The sequence below is a fragment of the Muntiacus reevesi genome, chromosome 18 (genome assembly GCF_963930625.1).
Source record: "Muntiacus reevesi chromosome 18, mMunRee1.1, whole genome shotgun sequence".
In the NCBI taxonomy this organism is placed as follows: Eukaryota; Metazoa; Chordata; class Mammalia; order Artiodactyla; family Cervidae; genus Muntiacus; species Muntiacus reevesi.
The window spans coordinates 16,968,246-16,984,765 of NC_089266.1; the positions used below are offsets into that span (position 1 = coordinate 16,968,246).

The following is a 16,520-nucleotide window of genomic DNA, read 5'->3' on the forward strand; positions in this document are numbered from 1 at the left end:
TTTACCAACTGAGCCACAAGGGAAGCCCAAGAATACTGGAGTGGATAGCCTATCCCCCTATTCTCCAGGGGATTTTCCTGACCCAGGAATTGAACCGGGGTCTCTTGCATTGCAGGTGGATTCTTTACCATCTGAGCTATCAGGGAAGCCCTCATATTTGAGACAGAGACAGAAGGCTGTACATTAAATGACATTAAAAGTTTACACATTCCAGGTTTACATGGACAAAGGAAGTAGTGGGTCATAGGTCACCATCACCCATTACTAAATTAGTAGAAAGGTTATCTTCTAAGGCATAGTCTTGGTGATGCTAGGAGACTGTTGTTATTTATGGTTGAGCAGGTATTCTGTTGATAAGGAGGTTTGGTGAATGCCTAATACAGCTACACAGTCCACAGTAGAGGGGAGAGAGGAGGCCAAAGGGCAGAGAAAATTTTCTATGCTTAAATTTCCTTTGACTTGCCTTAGAATACAAATTTTTATTTCATCATAATTCAGTATTTAGATTTTTTAAAGCTTTCCTCTTATGAATTATGCTGCAGTGAACATCTTTTTTTCCCCTTTCTGCATTCTTTGCTAATTAAAAAAAATTTTTCAACAGTGAAATCACTACATCAAAACATTAAGGTTTTTAAGGATCTTGATATATATTACTTGCCAAACTATCTTCTGAATAGATTATACAAATTTCCATTCCCATCAACCAAGTGAAAGCTGAACTTGCTTTATCATCTGGTAAGTTCTTTTTAAAAAGAGGGGTTTTAGTGGGGTTTTTTTTGTTTGTTTGTTTTCTAATTTGATAACAAAAAACAAAAAGTGTCTTATGTTGGATTAGTTTTCAGTTCTTTGATTACTTGGTTGATTTTTCCCCAAATGCTTACTAATATTTTTATTTCCTGTACTAAGAATGATGAATTTGTGTCCTGAAAACTTGCAAGAAAAGATGTAAAGTGGTTTTGCCGTCAACTATTCAGTTTGTTTATTTGAATGGAATCATCATAAGCTGAAAAAATGGTGAAATAGCAAAGATTAGATTTTTTTACCTACCACTGTTTGTGCCTATGGAAGGAATGTTTAGGCTGAGAGCTTTTTGCCTCCAGTGCTCACAACTGGAGAAGATGCATTATTTTTACAAGAGCTGCATCCAGTGCCCTAGCCCATATGGCACTCAATTGCTAAAGGATTACAACTATATAGATACATATACACACGTATCTTTATATATATATTATATATATATGTTTCATACATACCTATATGTTTCATGTATGTAAGTAGACAGTCCCCAACTTACAATGGTCTGACAATGTTTGACTTTATATGGTAGGGAGTCAGTATGCATTCAGAAGAACCATACCTCAACTTTTGGATTTTGATCTTTTCCTGGGCCAGTGATATGTTATCCATTTGGGCAAAATCATCTAACATCAAGCCCCACAGGTATCACAAGTTCTGTGGGTCAGCCACACATTAATGAGGGTAAGCCACTGTACACCTAAAACCATTCTGTAGTCATACAATCATTCTGTTTTTCACTTCTAGTGCAGTAGCCGATAAATCCCATGAGATAGTCAACACCTTATTTCAAAACAGGTTTTGTGTTACACGTTTTTGCCCAAATGTAGGCTAATGTAAGGATTCTGAGCATGTTTAAAGTAAGCTGTTGTTCAGTCGCTCAGTCATGTCCAATTCTTTGACCTCATGGACTGCAGCACGCCGGGCTTCCCTATCCTTCACTACCTCACAGAGTTTGTTCAAACTCATGTCCACTGAGTCAGTGATGCCATCCAACCATCTCATCCTCTGTCATCCCCTTCTCCTCCTGCCCTCAATCTTTCCCAGCATCAGGATCTTTTCCAGTGAGTTGGCATTTTGTATCAGGTGGCCGAAGTATTGGAGCTTCAATTTCAGCATTGGTGCTTCCAGTGAATATTCAGGGTTGATCTCCTTTAGGATTGATTGGTTTTGATCTCCTTGCTGCTCGAGGGACTCTCAACAGTCTTCTCCAGCAGCACAATTCGAAAACATCTGTTCTTCACCTCTCAGCCTTCTTTATGGTCCAATTCTCATGTCCACACATGACTACTGGAAAAACCATAGCTCTGACTATACGGACTTTTGTCAGCAAAGTGATGTATCTGCCTTTTAATACCTTGTCTAGGTTTGTCATAGCTTTTATTCCAAGAAGCAAGTGTCTTTTGATTTCAATTAAAGGCATCTTTTCAAATTAAAAGCATCTTTTAATTTAAAGAGGACTTCCCTAGTGGCTCAGACAGTAAAGTATCTGCTTACAATGAGGGAGACCAGGGTTCAACCCCTGGGTCGGGAAGATCCTCTGGAGAAGGAAATGGCAACCCACTCCAGAACTCTTGCCTGGAAAATCCCATGGACGGAGGAGCCTGGTAGGCTACATACAGTCCATGGGGTCGCAAAGAATTGGACACGACTGAGCAACTCCACTTTAATTTAAAGTAGGCAAGGCATATTACTAATAAATCCATTTTAAACATGATATTTTCAATGTATGATGAATTTATTGGAATATAACCAACCCCATTGTTAGTCAAAGAAGAGCTATATATATATATATATATATATATATATATATATTTAATAAGAATACGTATGAGGCAAGTCCCCCAGTGGTCTAGTGGTTAGGATTCAGCACTTTCACTGCCATAGCCTGGTTGGGTTCAATCCCTGGTTGGAGAAGTGAAATCCTGCGAGAAAATGTATGGGAAGAGACTAGAAGGGAAAGAGACCTAACTTACTAGTGATTGTATTCACGAGTTGAGGTTGTGAAGTTTTAAGTGATTGAGAGAAAATGTTGTACTAACTTTATGATGCAAAACTCAACTTTTTTTTTTTTTTTTTGGAGGGACTGCTTCTTTATTTCAAAAATACATTTATCAATTTTCAGTATCAAAACAGTTACACTATTGGTTTTTTTTTTCTCCCAGTTGGTCCGCAAAGAGACCACACCAAAGGAGAGAACATTTTAAGCCAATTAAGCTGCAGGACGCACACCCAACAGACCTCACTGAAACCTCATCAAAAAAGGGGGATTGAGGAGGGAAAGAAACTTCAAAAGATCAGCACACTGCTAGCCCACAGACTGTGGAGAGCTCTCACAGGCAGAGGGGTGACCAGTGTGCCTCAACCCCAAAGAAGCAAAGTTCCAAAATAATATAAAATGTAAAAGCAAAAATCAACTTATTTTTTTAAAAAATACAAAATTTTGACAATTAGGAAGGAAGTATAATAGAAATCATGATTGCTGCGCAGGGAAATTTAACAAGCAGAAACTGTGGCAACTCCATAAATTGCTTATGACAGTAATGGTTGAGTGGGGTTTTTTCCTTAATAGAATACACTTCTCTTTTCAATGTTATTTGTACAGCATGGAAAAGTACAAAGTGCTCTTGGGAGAAGCAGAGGGATAATTTCATCCAGAGAAATATCTTATTTGGAGATAGCTCCCCACTCCACCCCCATTAGACTTTAAAATTGGTTAATAATGTTATTAGTTTTAGTTACAGCACTCTTGGCAGTGATAGTTAGTATCTGCCTTATAACTGCTGGGTCAGGTGTTTGAATGTATTAGGTACTATGTGGTAGTTATCTCATTTAATTCTCACATGAAAAAGTTTCAGTTTAGAGAGTTTAAATGTAACACAGTATTCTTGGACCACCTTCCCCCAGTATCACTAAACTTATCCCTCTGTTCTGGTCATGATCCTGCTCAAGAGATGTCTTCTCCCTCCCTTGAAAAATCCTGCCATACATATTCCTTACCCTGGAAACAAACCTCTCCAGAAACTTGCCCTTAGACGAAATCTTAAGACACACCTTCAGTTTTTCTCAGCAGCCCTCTGGAGATAATACAGTCATCCCCAATGTAATTTGTGGGGTTTCCCCAGTGGCTCAGTGGTAAAGAACCCACCTGCAATACAGGAAACTTGGGTTCGATCCCTGGGTCAGGAAGATCCCTGGAGAAGGAAATGGCAATCCACTCCAGTATTCTTGCCTAAAATAATCCGATAAACAGAGGAGCCTAGAGGGCTACAGTCTATGGGGGTCACAAAAGTACTACTGAGTACTTTTGTTTAGTACTACTGAGTACTAAACAACAACAATATGGTTTGTGGGTCTTGGGTCTCTGGTGTCTTAAGGTTCTAGGCAACTCAGCTCCTCTCAGGAGACTGTAACTTCCTTTTCTTCAAGATGCATAAAAACTCATCAGACCCCAGTATCTGAAGGATTCCTTTTCCAGGAGATGCAGGCACCTCTCTGGACCCATGTTGTTATTATGCAGGGTTAGGCAGCCTGACAAGTGCACTGGGGCTTGCAATGAAGGATGGCTGGTTTCCATAGCAACGTTCATCCCTTTCCAAGGAGGATCCTATCATGTCTCCTGCCCACTCAGACTTTCCAGAATGAATTGATTTTTTGTGACTCTAGGTGTTTGTCCTTGATCCTCCAAAGAGAAAAGACTTATTCATAAAAAAAAAACAAAAACAAAAAAAACCACCAAAACCCAACATCAACAAAAACACTTGACTGCAGTTAAAATGCTGCATTGCATCAGCTGGTCTTCCTTTCTCTGAAAACTCTGTATCCTCTCTCCATTTTGTTCTGTTCTCTAGCCTTATCCATCATTTTGAGAAATAGGTTTCTCTGACAGAAAACAAACAGATGGCGACTTCATCTTCCTAAAATTGGCTATGATGGGGCCATAATAGGAAGTTTTCAACAAGGCTTCCTGAAAGCTTGGACTGAGGGCATAGGGGGCTGACTGATGGGCTATGATTGGAGGGGCAAGAATAAGGATCGCTATCCACATGAAGATGTTACAGTCTCTGAAATTTTGCTCTTAGAGATTTGCTTCTTTATTGCTTTCCTGGCAATATTCTCTTAAATTGCATACAATCCTGAAAAGAGGAATGTATTATGTTACTAATACTGCAAGTACTTGGGAAAGAAAGGAGGGGCTGTAGAGGGAAGGGTATCAAAGGTTTTATGAAGATCACTTTTGTCTGCTTCACAGGGATCTTTTTCTTGTGCAAGGGGGCAGTGTAGGTCCTTCTTTCTATCACACACATACACACACACACACCCTGAAGATAGCTTCTGTCACATTGCAGGGCGCTGTTCCCTGAAACACCTGCATGCAGCCCTGTTGGAAGATCTCTGAAACCCACACCTTGATGTGACTAAAACCTCCTTTCTGTCCGCAGTGCCATTTGTTTAGCCCCAGGATTCCAGACTAAAATTCGTTTTCAAAAAAAAAAAAAAAAAAAAAAAAAAAAAAAAAATTGTTTTCCCTTAAATAACGTGGAAATCAGCAAAACAGCACATTCTTTGTTAAATAAACTGGACAACAGAGCATCAGTTCACTTTATGTAGCTCACTATTGCTCTCATTCCACAAAACACAGAAAAAGTTTATTTCCCCCTAGTTAAGTTGTTAGCATCACTGCTACAACCAGAATGTCCGAAAGTTACTCAGTCCCATTCTAAGGAAGCGATTATTAAGTGATGTTTAACTGGACCCAATTTGAACATAGAATTATATCCATGGAGGGGCTTCCCTGGTGGCTCAGTGGTAAAGAATCCATCTGCCAATGCAGGAGACACGGGTTCGATCTCTGGTCTGGGAGGATCCCACATGCCATGGAGCAATGATGCCCGTGTGCTCTAGAGCTTGGGAACCTCAATTATTGAGCCTGAGGGCTGCAACTACTGAAGCGTGAGCACCCTAGAGCCTGTGCTCTGCAACAAGAGAAGCCACCGAGAAGCCCTCACACCACAACTAGAGAGTAGCACCCCACCTCCACAACTAGAGAAAAGCCCATGCAATAATGAAGACCCAGCACAGCGCCCCCCTCAAAATCCAGAAAATTAAATTAAAAAACACATATATATATATATTCATGGAGTCTCCAAAACGTTGAATCAGGCCTCCACCTCTAAATGCTGATTACCTATCAGGGAGCAACGGTGATACCAAGTTTACAGCGGAAGAGTTTGGAATCACTTCCTTGTCACCGACAGGAAACACGGTGTATTAGTCAGGCTTCTCCAGAGAAACAGAACCAACAGGCTGTGTATATATAGGGAGATTTATTTTAAGATATTGACTCATGTGATGCTGGAGGCTTGGCAAGTCCAAAAATCTGATGGGAGACACTGGAAAGCTGGATATTCAGGAAAGAGCTGCCATTCAAGTTCAAAGGCATTCCACTGGAGAATTCTCTTCTTAAGTGGATATGAGCCTTTTGTTCTATTCAGGCTTTCAGTTGATTAGATGAGGTCCATCCACAGTGTGGAGAGCTATCTTACTCAAAGTCCACTGATTTAAATGTAGATCTCATCACCAAATACCCTCATGGAAACATTTAGAATAACGTTTGGTCAAGTATCTGGGCACCATGGCCCAGCCAAGTTCATATGTAAAATTAACCATCATGGTGGGTCAGAGAGGAGCTGATCAGCAAGAGCTGACCTTCTCTCCACTCACCTCACTGTTCTCTATCTTGGGTATTGCTGCCTCCACTTCAGCATGCCATCTTCTCTTCTCACCCTTCAGGTACTTGGTCCCCCTTTCCTCTCTGAGCCTATCCCTAGTCCCCTCTCCCACCTCCTCTCACCTGAAAAAGTCCCCTAGACCTTAGAAACTGACCTTAGTCATTTACATTGTAGGTTAAATTTAAATTATTGTAAGCTGTCATACAGAGAAGGCAATGGCTCCCCACTCCATTACTCTTGCCTGGAGAATCCCATGGATGGAGGAGCCTGGTGGGCTGCAGCCCATGGGGTCGCTGAGTCGGACCCGACTGAGTGACTTCACTTTCACTTTTCACTTTCACGCAAAGAAGAAGGAAATGGCAACCCACTCCAGTGTTCTTGACTGGAGAATCCCAGGGACGGGAGAGCCTGGTGGGCTGCCTTCTATGGGGTCGCACAGAGTCGGACACGACTGAAGCGACTTAGCAGCAGAAGCAAGCTGTCATACCTAGTTTCTCATTGAAAGGAAAGCAAATTAAAAGAGTTTCAGGAATCAATGACAAGCTGAGGGAGATTTTGTTTGTTTTTTGTTTTTGAGGAAAGGAAAGACTGATTAAGTCACAGAAATCAAGACAGAGAGAGACAAACAGATTTTACCAAGGACAGAAATTAGGTGGGATGTCACTGGTGGTCACATGATTAAGAATTTGCCTGCCAGTGCAGGGTACACATATTCGATCCCCGGTCAGAGAAGATTCCACATGCCACGGAGCAATTACTGAAGCCCGAGCACCTAGAGCCCATTCTCCATAAGAAAAGCCATTGCAATGAGAAGCCAGAGCACTGCAATGAAGAGTAGCCTCCACTTGCTGCAACTAGAGAAAGCCTGCTTGCAGCAACAATGACCTAGCACAGCCAAAAATAAAAATAAACTAAAACATAAAACAAGAGACTGGTATTTATTAAAAAAGAAAAAAAAAAATCAGGTAAATTCCAGGGGGCTAGATAATCAAGCAGATGGCCTTTTCAGGATATCACTATTGGGGTAAATCAGCTCTTGCTTTTTTCTGTCTGTCTTCCTCAGGATGGTGAATATTGTAGTTGCTTGGGAGAGAGAGCATCTGACTGACTGAGTCTGGGTTTTGTGATCCTTCCCAGGTCAGGGGAGTGCTGGGTACCTTGTCTGACAATGCTTTTGAGACTACGTGAACCCAGGTATCTGTGACCAGAAAAAAGGGGGAATGGATTTGGGGCAGCAAAAATGTGTGCTGCCTATCAACCCTGACTTCGAAGACTGCTCAGAAGGTGATGCGGAATCACCAACAGTCCCACTGTCTCTAGGATGACCTTGGAATATTAGAGCAAGGCACAGATGGGATGCACAGACGTGTGGCAACCTGGAGTGATATCTCAGAACCCTCACCCCCCTGGTGGAGGCCAAGCACCTCAAGGGCAGGAGCCATGTCTGCCTGTTCTTTCTTTGATGGACCCTGCAGAGAGCCTTCCAGTGAATTGATACTCTTTGTGATAGGATACAAAGAACCCCCTATTATGGGTACACAAGCTTGTAAGCTGACACAGAGGAACCTTTCCAAGCATCCAGGAAGGCTGTCTTTCCTAGATGAGAAACACTGCTCCTTGTCGGAAAGACTGAAGACATTTTCACTTGCAATCTAGCTTACCCAGCAAAACAAGGCAACACAGCAGTGGCATATATAAATACAGGTGCTTATTCTCCGGCCTTGAAATAACATCAGATCAGTGTACTGACAGCCAATGTCATCTTCTGGATCTGGTAATCATTTCGGCAAAATGTCTTTGATTTATACATTCAAAGTATCAAAAAATGCAAAAACAACCTGCTAAGCTCATTGAATTATACCTCTCACTTCCTAAATAAGGAACATGGGGCTCAGAGATGGGGAGAGAGTAGCAGAGCAAGGAAAACGACGAGAATCTAAGATTCTGATTCCCCAGTCTATTCTAACTATTTTTATAGTTTTTTCAAGTTCATAGATCAGAGTTCAGCTAGTTTCCTGGGTTTCCTGATGAACTCCCTGATCTGCCGATGATTAGTTAACATCTGATTTGTCCAAGAGCACAGTCTGGTTCTCAGGTGCAGTGTGAAAGTTTATGACACTCACCTGATTTTTTTCTTCTGCCCTCCCAACCCCCCAATGTTCAGGTCATTTATTGTTGTTGGTTCTCCATTTTAAGTCGCTAAAGCATGGCCAGCTCTTCTAATTCTTTCCTTTCCTCAAGCTGGAAAAAACTATTTCTTCCAATTAACTATGAAGGGAGGTAGCAGGGCAGAGTGGTCTAATTAACTGTGAAAAAGCTAAGACATCATTTCTTATTGTCTTGTGAAAATATGAAGCGAAATATAAGATAGTGGAGACAATAAATGCATCAGAGACCCTATTTGGGAGAACCTCTCTTCTTACAGAGCGCTGTTATCATTACCTATTCTAAGGAAATGTTGTGGTAGACAGAAGACGTTCAAGGTTAAAAAAAAAAGACCAAATTTAAGGCATAATTCATTCAAATTCCATATATATACTGTCTAAAATGAACACCGGTAAATGACGAAAGGTTGTTAAGAGATAAACTTACCTTTATACATAAACATACTTAATAAAATTATATAAAAACATAGAAACAATCACAATTCACTTATACATTTGAATGAAATCTTAAATCTGAGCTTTCCAGGCAAAACAAACTAAATGTAAACACCAAGGTCAATCATTTCCAGGTGCTAGGAAACAAGTCCGCCTACAATGAAAAGCCTGAATTCACAGAGAACTTGAACTCAGAACCCGCTCCACATCCCTGATCTTCCCAGGGGGACGCCCAATACCTGCGCTGTGGGCTCTTCTGTACATTTTCACCCAAGTGAGTCTAGAAGCATAAAGTTAAAAGGCCACTAAAGGGCAGAGATAAGCAGGAGCTCAATGGTTAAAAGTATCAAAATCCTTGCTACATAGCCCAGGGCAAACAGCCAGCTGTGATGACATTCGCAAAAGGAGCCCTGCAGAAAGTCACCAGCAGGCACGTGCTAGATGGACAGTCACTGGGCCCCACCGCCCCAGGCCGCTGGAGTTCAAGATGGCGCTCCGCCCGCCCCTGACAGCCGCCGAACCCGCGCGCGTCCAGCGGAGCGGGGGCGCCGGCGCCGGGGACGGGGACGCGGCCGGGCGCGCGCGCGCGTCAAGGCGGCTGCGCGCCTGCGCGAGGGCGGGCAGCGGGCGCGCGCGGCGGGGGCGGGCTCTGCCTAGCGCCGAGCTGCAGCGGCGGAGCCGGACGTGTCCGTGAAGATGGCGGGCCGGGTGAGTGCCGGCCCGGGAGCCGCGGCTCGAGGCGGGGGTGCCAGGCTCGCGGGCAACGGGAGGTCCAGACGGCCTCAGGGGAGGGGAGTGAGTCTGAGCAAATGGGGTGTTGGAGGGGGCGGCAGGCCAGAGAAGGTGGGAAGCGAGGAGTGGTGGCAGGGGATTAACCCTCCTCAGAAACTCCTTCCCCCTTAGGAAGCTCGAGGGGAGGAGACCCCCTCGCAACCCAGGTCTCCCGGGTCTCCTTTAATTCTCCCATTCCATCCCTTGGGGCTTGTCCCCCTAGCTTCTCAGGGCAGCCGCAGGCTCGTGGCCGTCCCAGCCCGGGTCGGAGGGCTCGAGGGGTTTCCTCTTGCGAGGAGGGCTTGTTCGGTGCCTTCTCTGGAACAACTGCGGGGCATCTGTCCGCTCCATTGGGTCAAGGGCTGTGACAGGGACCATTAGGAACTCCATTTCTGGTTGTTCACAATCAGAGGTCTCGGGAAAGGAGGAGGGGGGTGCAAATGACTTTGGGTGTTAACCCTCGGCCATCAGGGGACGTGTCACTGCCGGCTCAGGCAGAAATGCCTTGAGCTTGGAGTGGGGATGGATTTGAGGTGTCGTGTTTTGCTTTTATGAATGACAGTCGTTTTGAATGCAGCAGGGTATGTTGTAGTTTCAGGGTTTTAAATTTAACTTCCTCCTTTAGCCTCTGAGATCGCGGTGTAGTATGGGTTTGGCCAGGGGAGATAGGACTGGTTCTGTGCTGGACTGCAGTGTGCGTTGGGCAAAAACCTCTCTGAGGGATGGATCCTGCCTAGAGATTACTGGTCATAAACCTGGGGACGTTAACTGCGTCATTAGGGGATAAGGATGTGCTTGACTGATTTATTTCTACTGGAATATTTGAATAAGTTTCATAGATTATGCATACATGCAAATAGACTCCCTGAACACAGTTGTAAGTCAGGAGATTCTAGAGTGAGAAGAGACCTTAAAGGTCATTTAATTAGGCCTCTTTCTCTTCTTTTCCCCATAGCCTTATCTTTTATCTGCAGCTAGTTCCTCCACAACTCCCTCCACCTGCGCTTCAGAGTCTGTCTCTCCGCATCTTCTAAGGAACCCCATTCCTGTGTATTCACCTGCTCCCTTTTAACAACAAACTCAGGCTTTTTCCATCTTGAGACAAACCCTCCCTCCACCCCCACATCTGTCACCTTTTCTCTCCCCACTTTACAGCCAGGAATCTTGATAAGAATTGTCTCATGTATTTGTCTCCCATTTGCCTTCCTCACACTCATTCCTCAACCCACTGCAGTCTGATTTCTGGTCCCATCATCCCAGTGAAACATGCCTCTAAACCTAATTGATGTTTTTCATTCCTTGTCTTGCTGGATGTCTCAGTAGCGTTTGACATTGTTGACCATTGCCTCCTTCATGGGAAACGCTCTTCCCTTGGCTTCAGCCTCCCTCCAGTTTTTAGGCAGACCATTCTTTTGCAGACTCACCCTCCTCTCTTCAATGCAGATGTTCCTCAGGGCTGTGTCCTCTCCGGGTGCTTTCTCCCCAGGCAATCTCTTCTAAGCCCAGTTTCAACTACTGTCTATATGTCAGCGATATTCAGTATTTTACTCCCAGTCCAGACCTGCTCTTTAAATTCAATATAGGTATGCCAAACTATTTAAAACCAAGACACCTCACACTCATCTTGTTCAAATAAACCCATGGTCTTATCCCACCTAATATTTTTACAGTTTGCTATATCAGTGAATGGCATCACAGTCCACCCACCTATACAGGTTAGAAGCCTGGCGGATGGGGAGTGGGTCATTCCTTATATTTCTCCCTCACCATATCCTCTGTCCCCAAGTAAAATTCATCACTGAGTTCTGTCCCCACCCCACCCTCCTAAAAGAAGGGAATTAATTATTAGAGCCAAAGAATCTGGCTTGGGCATTGCTGCTTTAAAATTGCTGCTTTAAACCGTATCCAAACACCCACTGGACTAGTTACATGGGTTTTGTCATTTTAATGTCCTAAAATTCTCTCCAGTCTATCCATCCACCTCTTTACATCTTCATTTCCACCTGCTTTTCCCAAACCACTATCATTTCTGGTCTAGACTACTGCAGGAAGCTCCCAAGTAGTCTCCTTATGCCATTCACCACATTGATTATTCTCTCCCATGCACATTGCTACTTAATCCCCCTCTTTAATAGCATCTAATTACTTTTGGGAGAAGACCAGATCCTTAACTGGGCCTTAAAGGCCCTTTGTGGTTCTACTTCTGCATCTCCACTCGCCGTCTTACTCTCTATGCTCGGGTTATATAAGCCTTTCCAATCCTTGAACCTCTTATCACAAGGACTTTGCGTGTGCTGTTCCCTTTCTTTATGATGTTCTGCTCCCAACCGTTTACCTCCTACTCACGGATCACTCAGCTACTGAAGGGAGGCCTGTTCTGATCCCACACCAAGTCAGATCCTGTGTTAATATGCTCTTCTCTCTCTTTTTAAACTTTTTATTTTATATTGGAGTGTAGCCTGTTAACAATGTTGTGATAGTTTTAGGTGGACAACAAAGGGACTCAGCCATACGTATACATGTATGCATTCTCCCCCAAACTCCATTCTCCATATGTTCTTTAAGAACTGTATTCCTTTCCTTAGAGATTTATCTATCATTTAAAATTTTTTAGTGTGATTATTTGCCTCTACTACTAGACTTTACTCTCCACGAAAGCAGAGACCGTATTAGTTTTGTATTTACTGTTATCATCAGTGCTTTGTACCTGCCTGGGACAAAGATGCTCAGTACATTTTTGTTGGAAATGAATCTAATGTCTGTCTTAATACTTTAGTGATAGAGGATGCTACACCATAAAGCTAGCCCGTTTTAGTGTCATATTAGAAAAGTCTTTTTTGTATGGGGTTCCAGGTAATTTTTATACATATTATTTCTGCTGTTTAAAACTGTAGAACTAAATGATTCCTTTTTCATGTGATAGCTCCCTCGCTGTTTGAAAACAGGTTACATATTCCCTCAGATTTTTCTCTTTTGCAAGTTAAACATCCCCAATTTCTCAAATATCCTATATTCCAAATCCTTCATCATTTAGGTGACTTTCTTTTGGAAATGTTCTCTTTTGTCAATGTTTCTTCTATTGATAAAATGTGCTCAAGAGTCTAACACGGTGATCAGTGAAGAATCTTCTTGAACTATTATTCTCTGATGCTAGACAATACCATTACTAATACAGGCCAAAATTGTATTTGCTTTTTTCTGCAGTAAATCACACTCTTGGCCCATACTGAATGCTCAGTGCTCAGTCATGTCTGACTCTTTGAAGCTCTATGGACTGTAACCCACCAGTCTCATCTGTCCATGGGATTTTTCAGGCAAGAATACTGGAGTGGAATGCTATTTCCTCCTCCAGGGGATCTTCCCTACCTAAGAATTGAACCCGCATCTCCTGCATTGGCAGGCAAATTCTTTACCATTTACCTGGGAAGCCTGGCCCACCCATTACTGAACTTAGAGTCAATTACAGCTCCAGTGTTCTTTTAAAATCAGGACTCCCCCCCGCCCCCCCCCCCCCCCCCGCACCATACCCCTACATTCTAAGTATTGTGCAGCTGTTTTATTGAACCTAAGTTTGAGACCTTACATTTATCCCCTTTACAGTTCACTTTTTTGGGGTCCATTTCTGCTGCCTGCTGAAGGTTTCTTTGATTCTTTCATTTTATGCAACATAGTAGTACTCTTTTGCAGTGTTGTTTCATCCGTAGATCCATAGGTTTAGTAACCCTGCCTTCTGTGTCTCCATTCTAGTCATTGATAAAAGGTAGGATATGATGGGGTCAGAAGCAGGCCTTGAGCATGCTGCTAGAGACCCTCTTCTAGGCTGGCACATCTCAGTACACTTCAGGTACCATTGCTTAACTACAAATGTATCTCATTTAATCCGGACAAAACCTCCCTGCAAATTAAGTAGTATTAACTTTGTTTTACTCCAAGAGAGGGGCTTAGTAATTTGCAGGTTCACAGCCAGCAAGAAGCAGAGTTAGGATTTGAACTCAAGTCAGTTCCCCAATTTAGTTGACAGGGTATAAAGAGTAGATTTACCTTCTTACCTAAAATGTTTTAGAGCTTCTGTCAAACTTTAATTTTTAAAAACTACCTTCTACCCTTTGGAAAATCTAAACCCCTTTGGCCCATCTCAGATTGTCTTGTCTTCTCTTCCTGTAGCCATAACTAACAACTACCTATCCATGTTTAACAAATAGGGTGAGCCTTGTAATTCTCTTAAAATGGGTTCTGCATTTCCTCTTTGTGGGAGAAAAGCTATCTTGAGTTACTGCTTTGGGTTGGTTTAGTTAATTTTGGCATTCTGACATCATCTTGTAAACGGTATTTATGTTCGCTCTATAACTGAAGATTTGTTGTATCACTGTTGCTGATGATAGCATTAGTAATCTGTATTTCTTTTCCTTTGCTTTTGCTATCCAAAAAAGAAAGCATCATATTTAGTCCATCTGGGAAACTGAAAAATAAACTGTGTGATGTTATTCAGTTTATAGCTCTAAGGTCATCAGAACTTGGTTAATCCCTAAATTACTTTCTTTAAAAGTAAAGAACCTGAAAATAATTTTTGTCTTTATTGTTTTAGTGTATTTGTTATACGAGAAAAATATGGAATGACAAGTTGGATACATTTTATAATACGATCAATTTAAACATATCTGGTTCCTTTTGGCTTTTTGAAAGATTCAATTAGGTAATAGATTTTCTAAGCTCTTTTAAATTTTTGCTCATAATAAATCAAGATGCTAACGTTGTAATTCTTATTACTGACATTGACTGTAGACTCTTATTTATAAATGACCTCCATGTACAGATGGCTGCCACTGCCTCCGGCCCCCACACTGATTTTCAGAACTCTCATGCTGCAACTGCTCTGGAATCATGGAATGAGAAGCAGAGAAAAGAATCTGAAATGTAGCCTTTATAGCTAAGGAGAGCTGACTCTATGTAGGGAGAGGCTCCTTAGTGAAGTTCTTCTGGTGTTGCATGCCAGGTCCCTTAAACTACCACTCAAACCACTCCTGAACTTTTTTGTACTCTTTTTCTTTTTTTTAGATTTTATTTATTTATTTAGCTGAACCGAGTTTTAGTTGTGGCATGGAGGAACTTTTAGTTGCAATTTGTGTAATCTAGTTCCCTGGCTGGGGATCGAACTCTGGCCCCCTGCTTTGGGAGCACCAAGTCTTAGACCTTGGATCACCAGGGAAGTCTCCTGTACTCTTATCTTTTAAAATTACTAGACATCTCACATATTGGAGATTTAGCAGTCCCTTTCTGAAAATATATATGCATTAAGGAGAATAAAACCAATGGATTGTTTTCTTCATAAATCCTTTCATCTAGTGGAGGTAATTTGTTTTAAGAAATAGGAGCAAGACAATGTTAAATAGGAATCTAAGGGAGAGAACACTCTTAGGTGTTGAAAAGGGTTTAGTTAGAAGTGGAATTTACCTCATCTGACTGTTGGTCTGGGTCAGGCTAGCATATTGGAAAAGCTCTTGTAGTCTAGTCCAGAAACCTAACCATTTATAACATTTTTATGGGTGAATGATATCTTTACCAAAAACCAACCTTCAGATTGGAACACAGTGGTAAATTAGGGACAGTTGATGGGCAGTACCACAAGTCAAAGCAAATAATTTAAAATGTCTCATCGTTCCATTTCTAAGTCAGAGTTTTGCAGTCCAAAGCATATCATCTTTTTGCAACCTTGTATGCAGTAGTTACTGTTCTTGTGTGTCACTTTTGTGATTTTATTAAGTATCTTCAAAAGCAGTACATTTTAGAAAACAAAATTGAACTCTTTACAGCACTATCAGATAGCTTCTTTCTGAAACCCAGAGGAATTGATGATTAAGGTGGGTATGTTCTTTATAAGTATTTAAGTCAGAGTGCAAAGGTGTAAGGTGAAGGTGTATTATTTTACTGCTGGAAATTCTTGAATTGGTGGAACAGTGAACTCTTGGAAGCGGCTGTGTTGGCAATGCACTAGGTGCTTGCTGTAATGCTATTCTGAAGGGTCCATACTCTGGTTATGGTATATTAGGGGAAAATCTCTTAATGAAGTCCTTGATCATACTTCAGTGTTAATGCCCTTGAATGGGCTCTGAGACCCATCTTACATTGCCTTCAGTTTCCTAGTGATTCAAAGGCATGATTTCCTACTTAATTTTTTTATGATGCAAACTAGATAGTCCTTGCATGACTGTAACTATTTCTAGCTCTGTGCATTTTAAACAAGAATAAGTCATATATATCTTAAGAGATTTCAAGTATGCTGAAAAGTACAGCAAATAATATATACCTATATCCTTGTACTCACTGCCCAGATTGTAAAAGTTTTTACATATTGTGATATTTGCTTTATATCTTTTAATCCCCCAGAAATAACCACTAGCCTAAACCTGATATAAATTGTTTCTGTTCACGTCTATGTAGGTTTGTGTTCCTAACCAATATATTGTTTTGTGTGTTTTAAAAATGTATATAATGGTGTTATGTTGTATATCTCTTTCTGCAACCTGAATTTTTTCATTTGAGATTATCATGTTGAAATTATGTAGAGTTAATTAATTATGTTTATTGTGTAGTAGTCTATTTTATAAATATACCACAATTATCT

The 16,520-nt window shown here is 41.7% G+C and overlaps 1 protein-coding gene across 1 annotated transcript in view; it reads left to right on the forward strand.

Moving 5' to 3' along the window:
- The first annotated feature begins 9,750 nt into the window (after positions 1-9,750).
- The window catches only part of NSF (N-ethylmaleimide sensitive factor, vesicle fusing ATPase), a 145,561-nt gene continuing 138,791 nt past the window's right edge, over positions 9,751-16,520 (forward strand). The window contains exon 1 of the mRNA XM_065910374.1: positions 9,751-9,835. Coding sequence (XP_065766446.1) covers positions 9,824-9,835 — 12 coding nt within the window. The 5' untranslated portion in view covers positions 9,751-9,823. The remainder of the gene's footprint in view (positions 9,836-16,520) is intronic.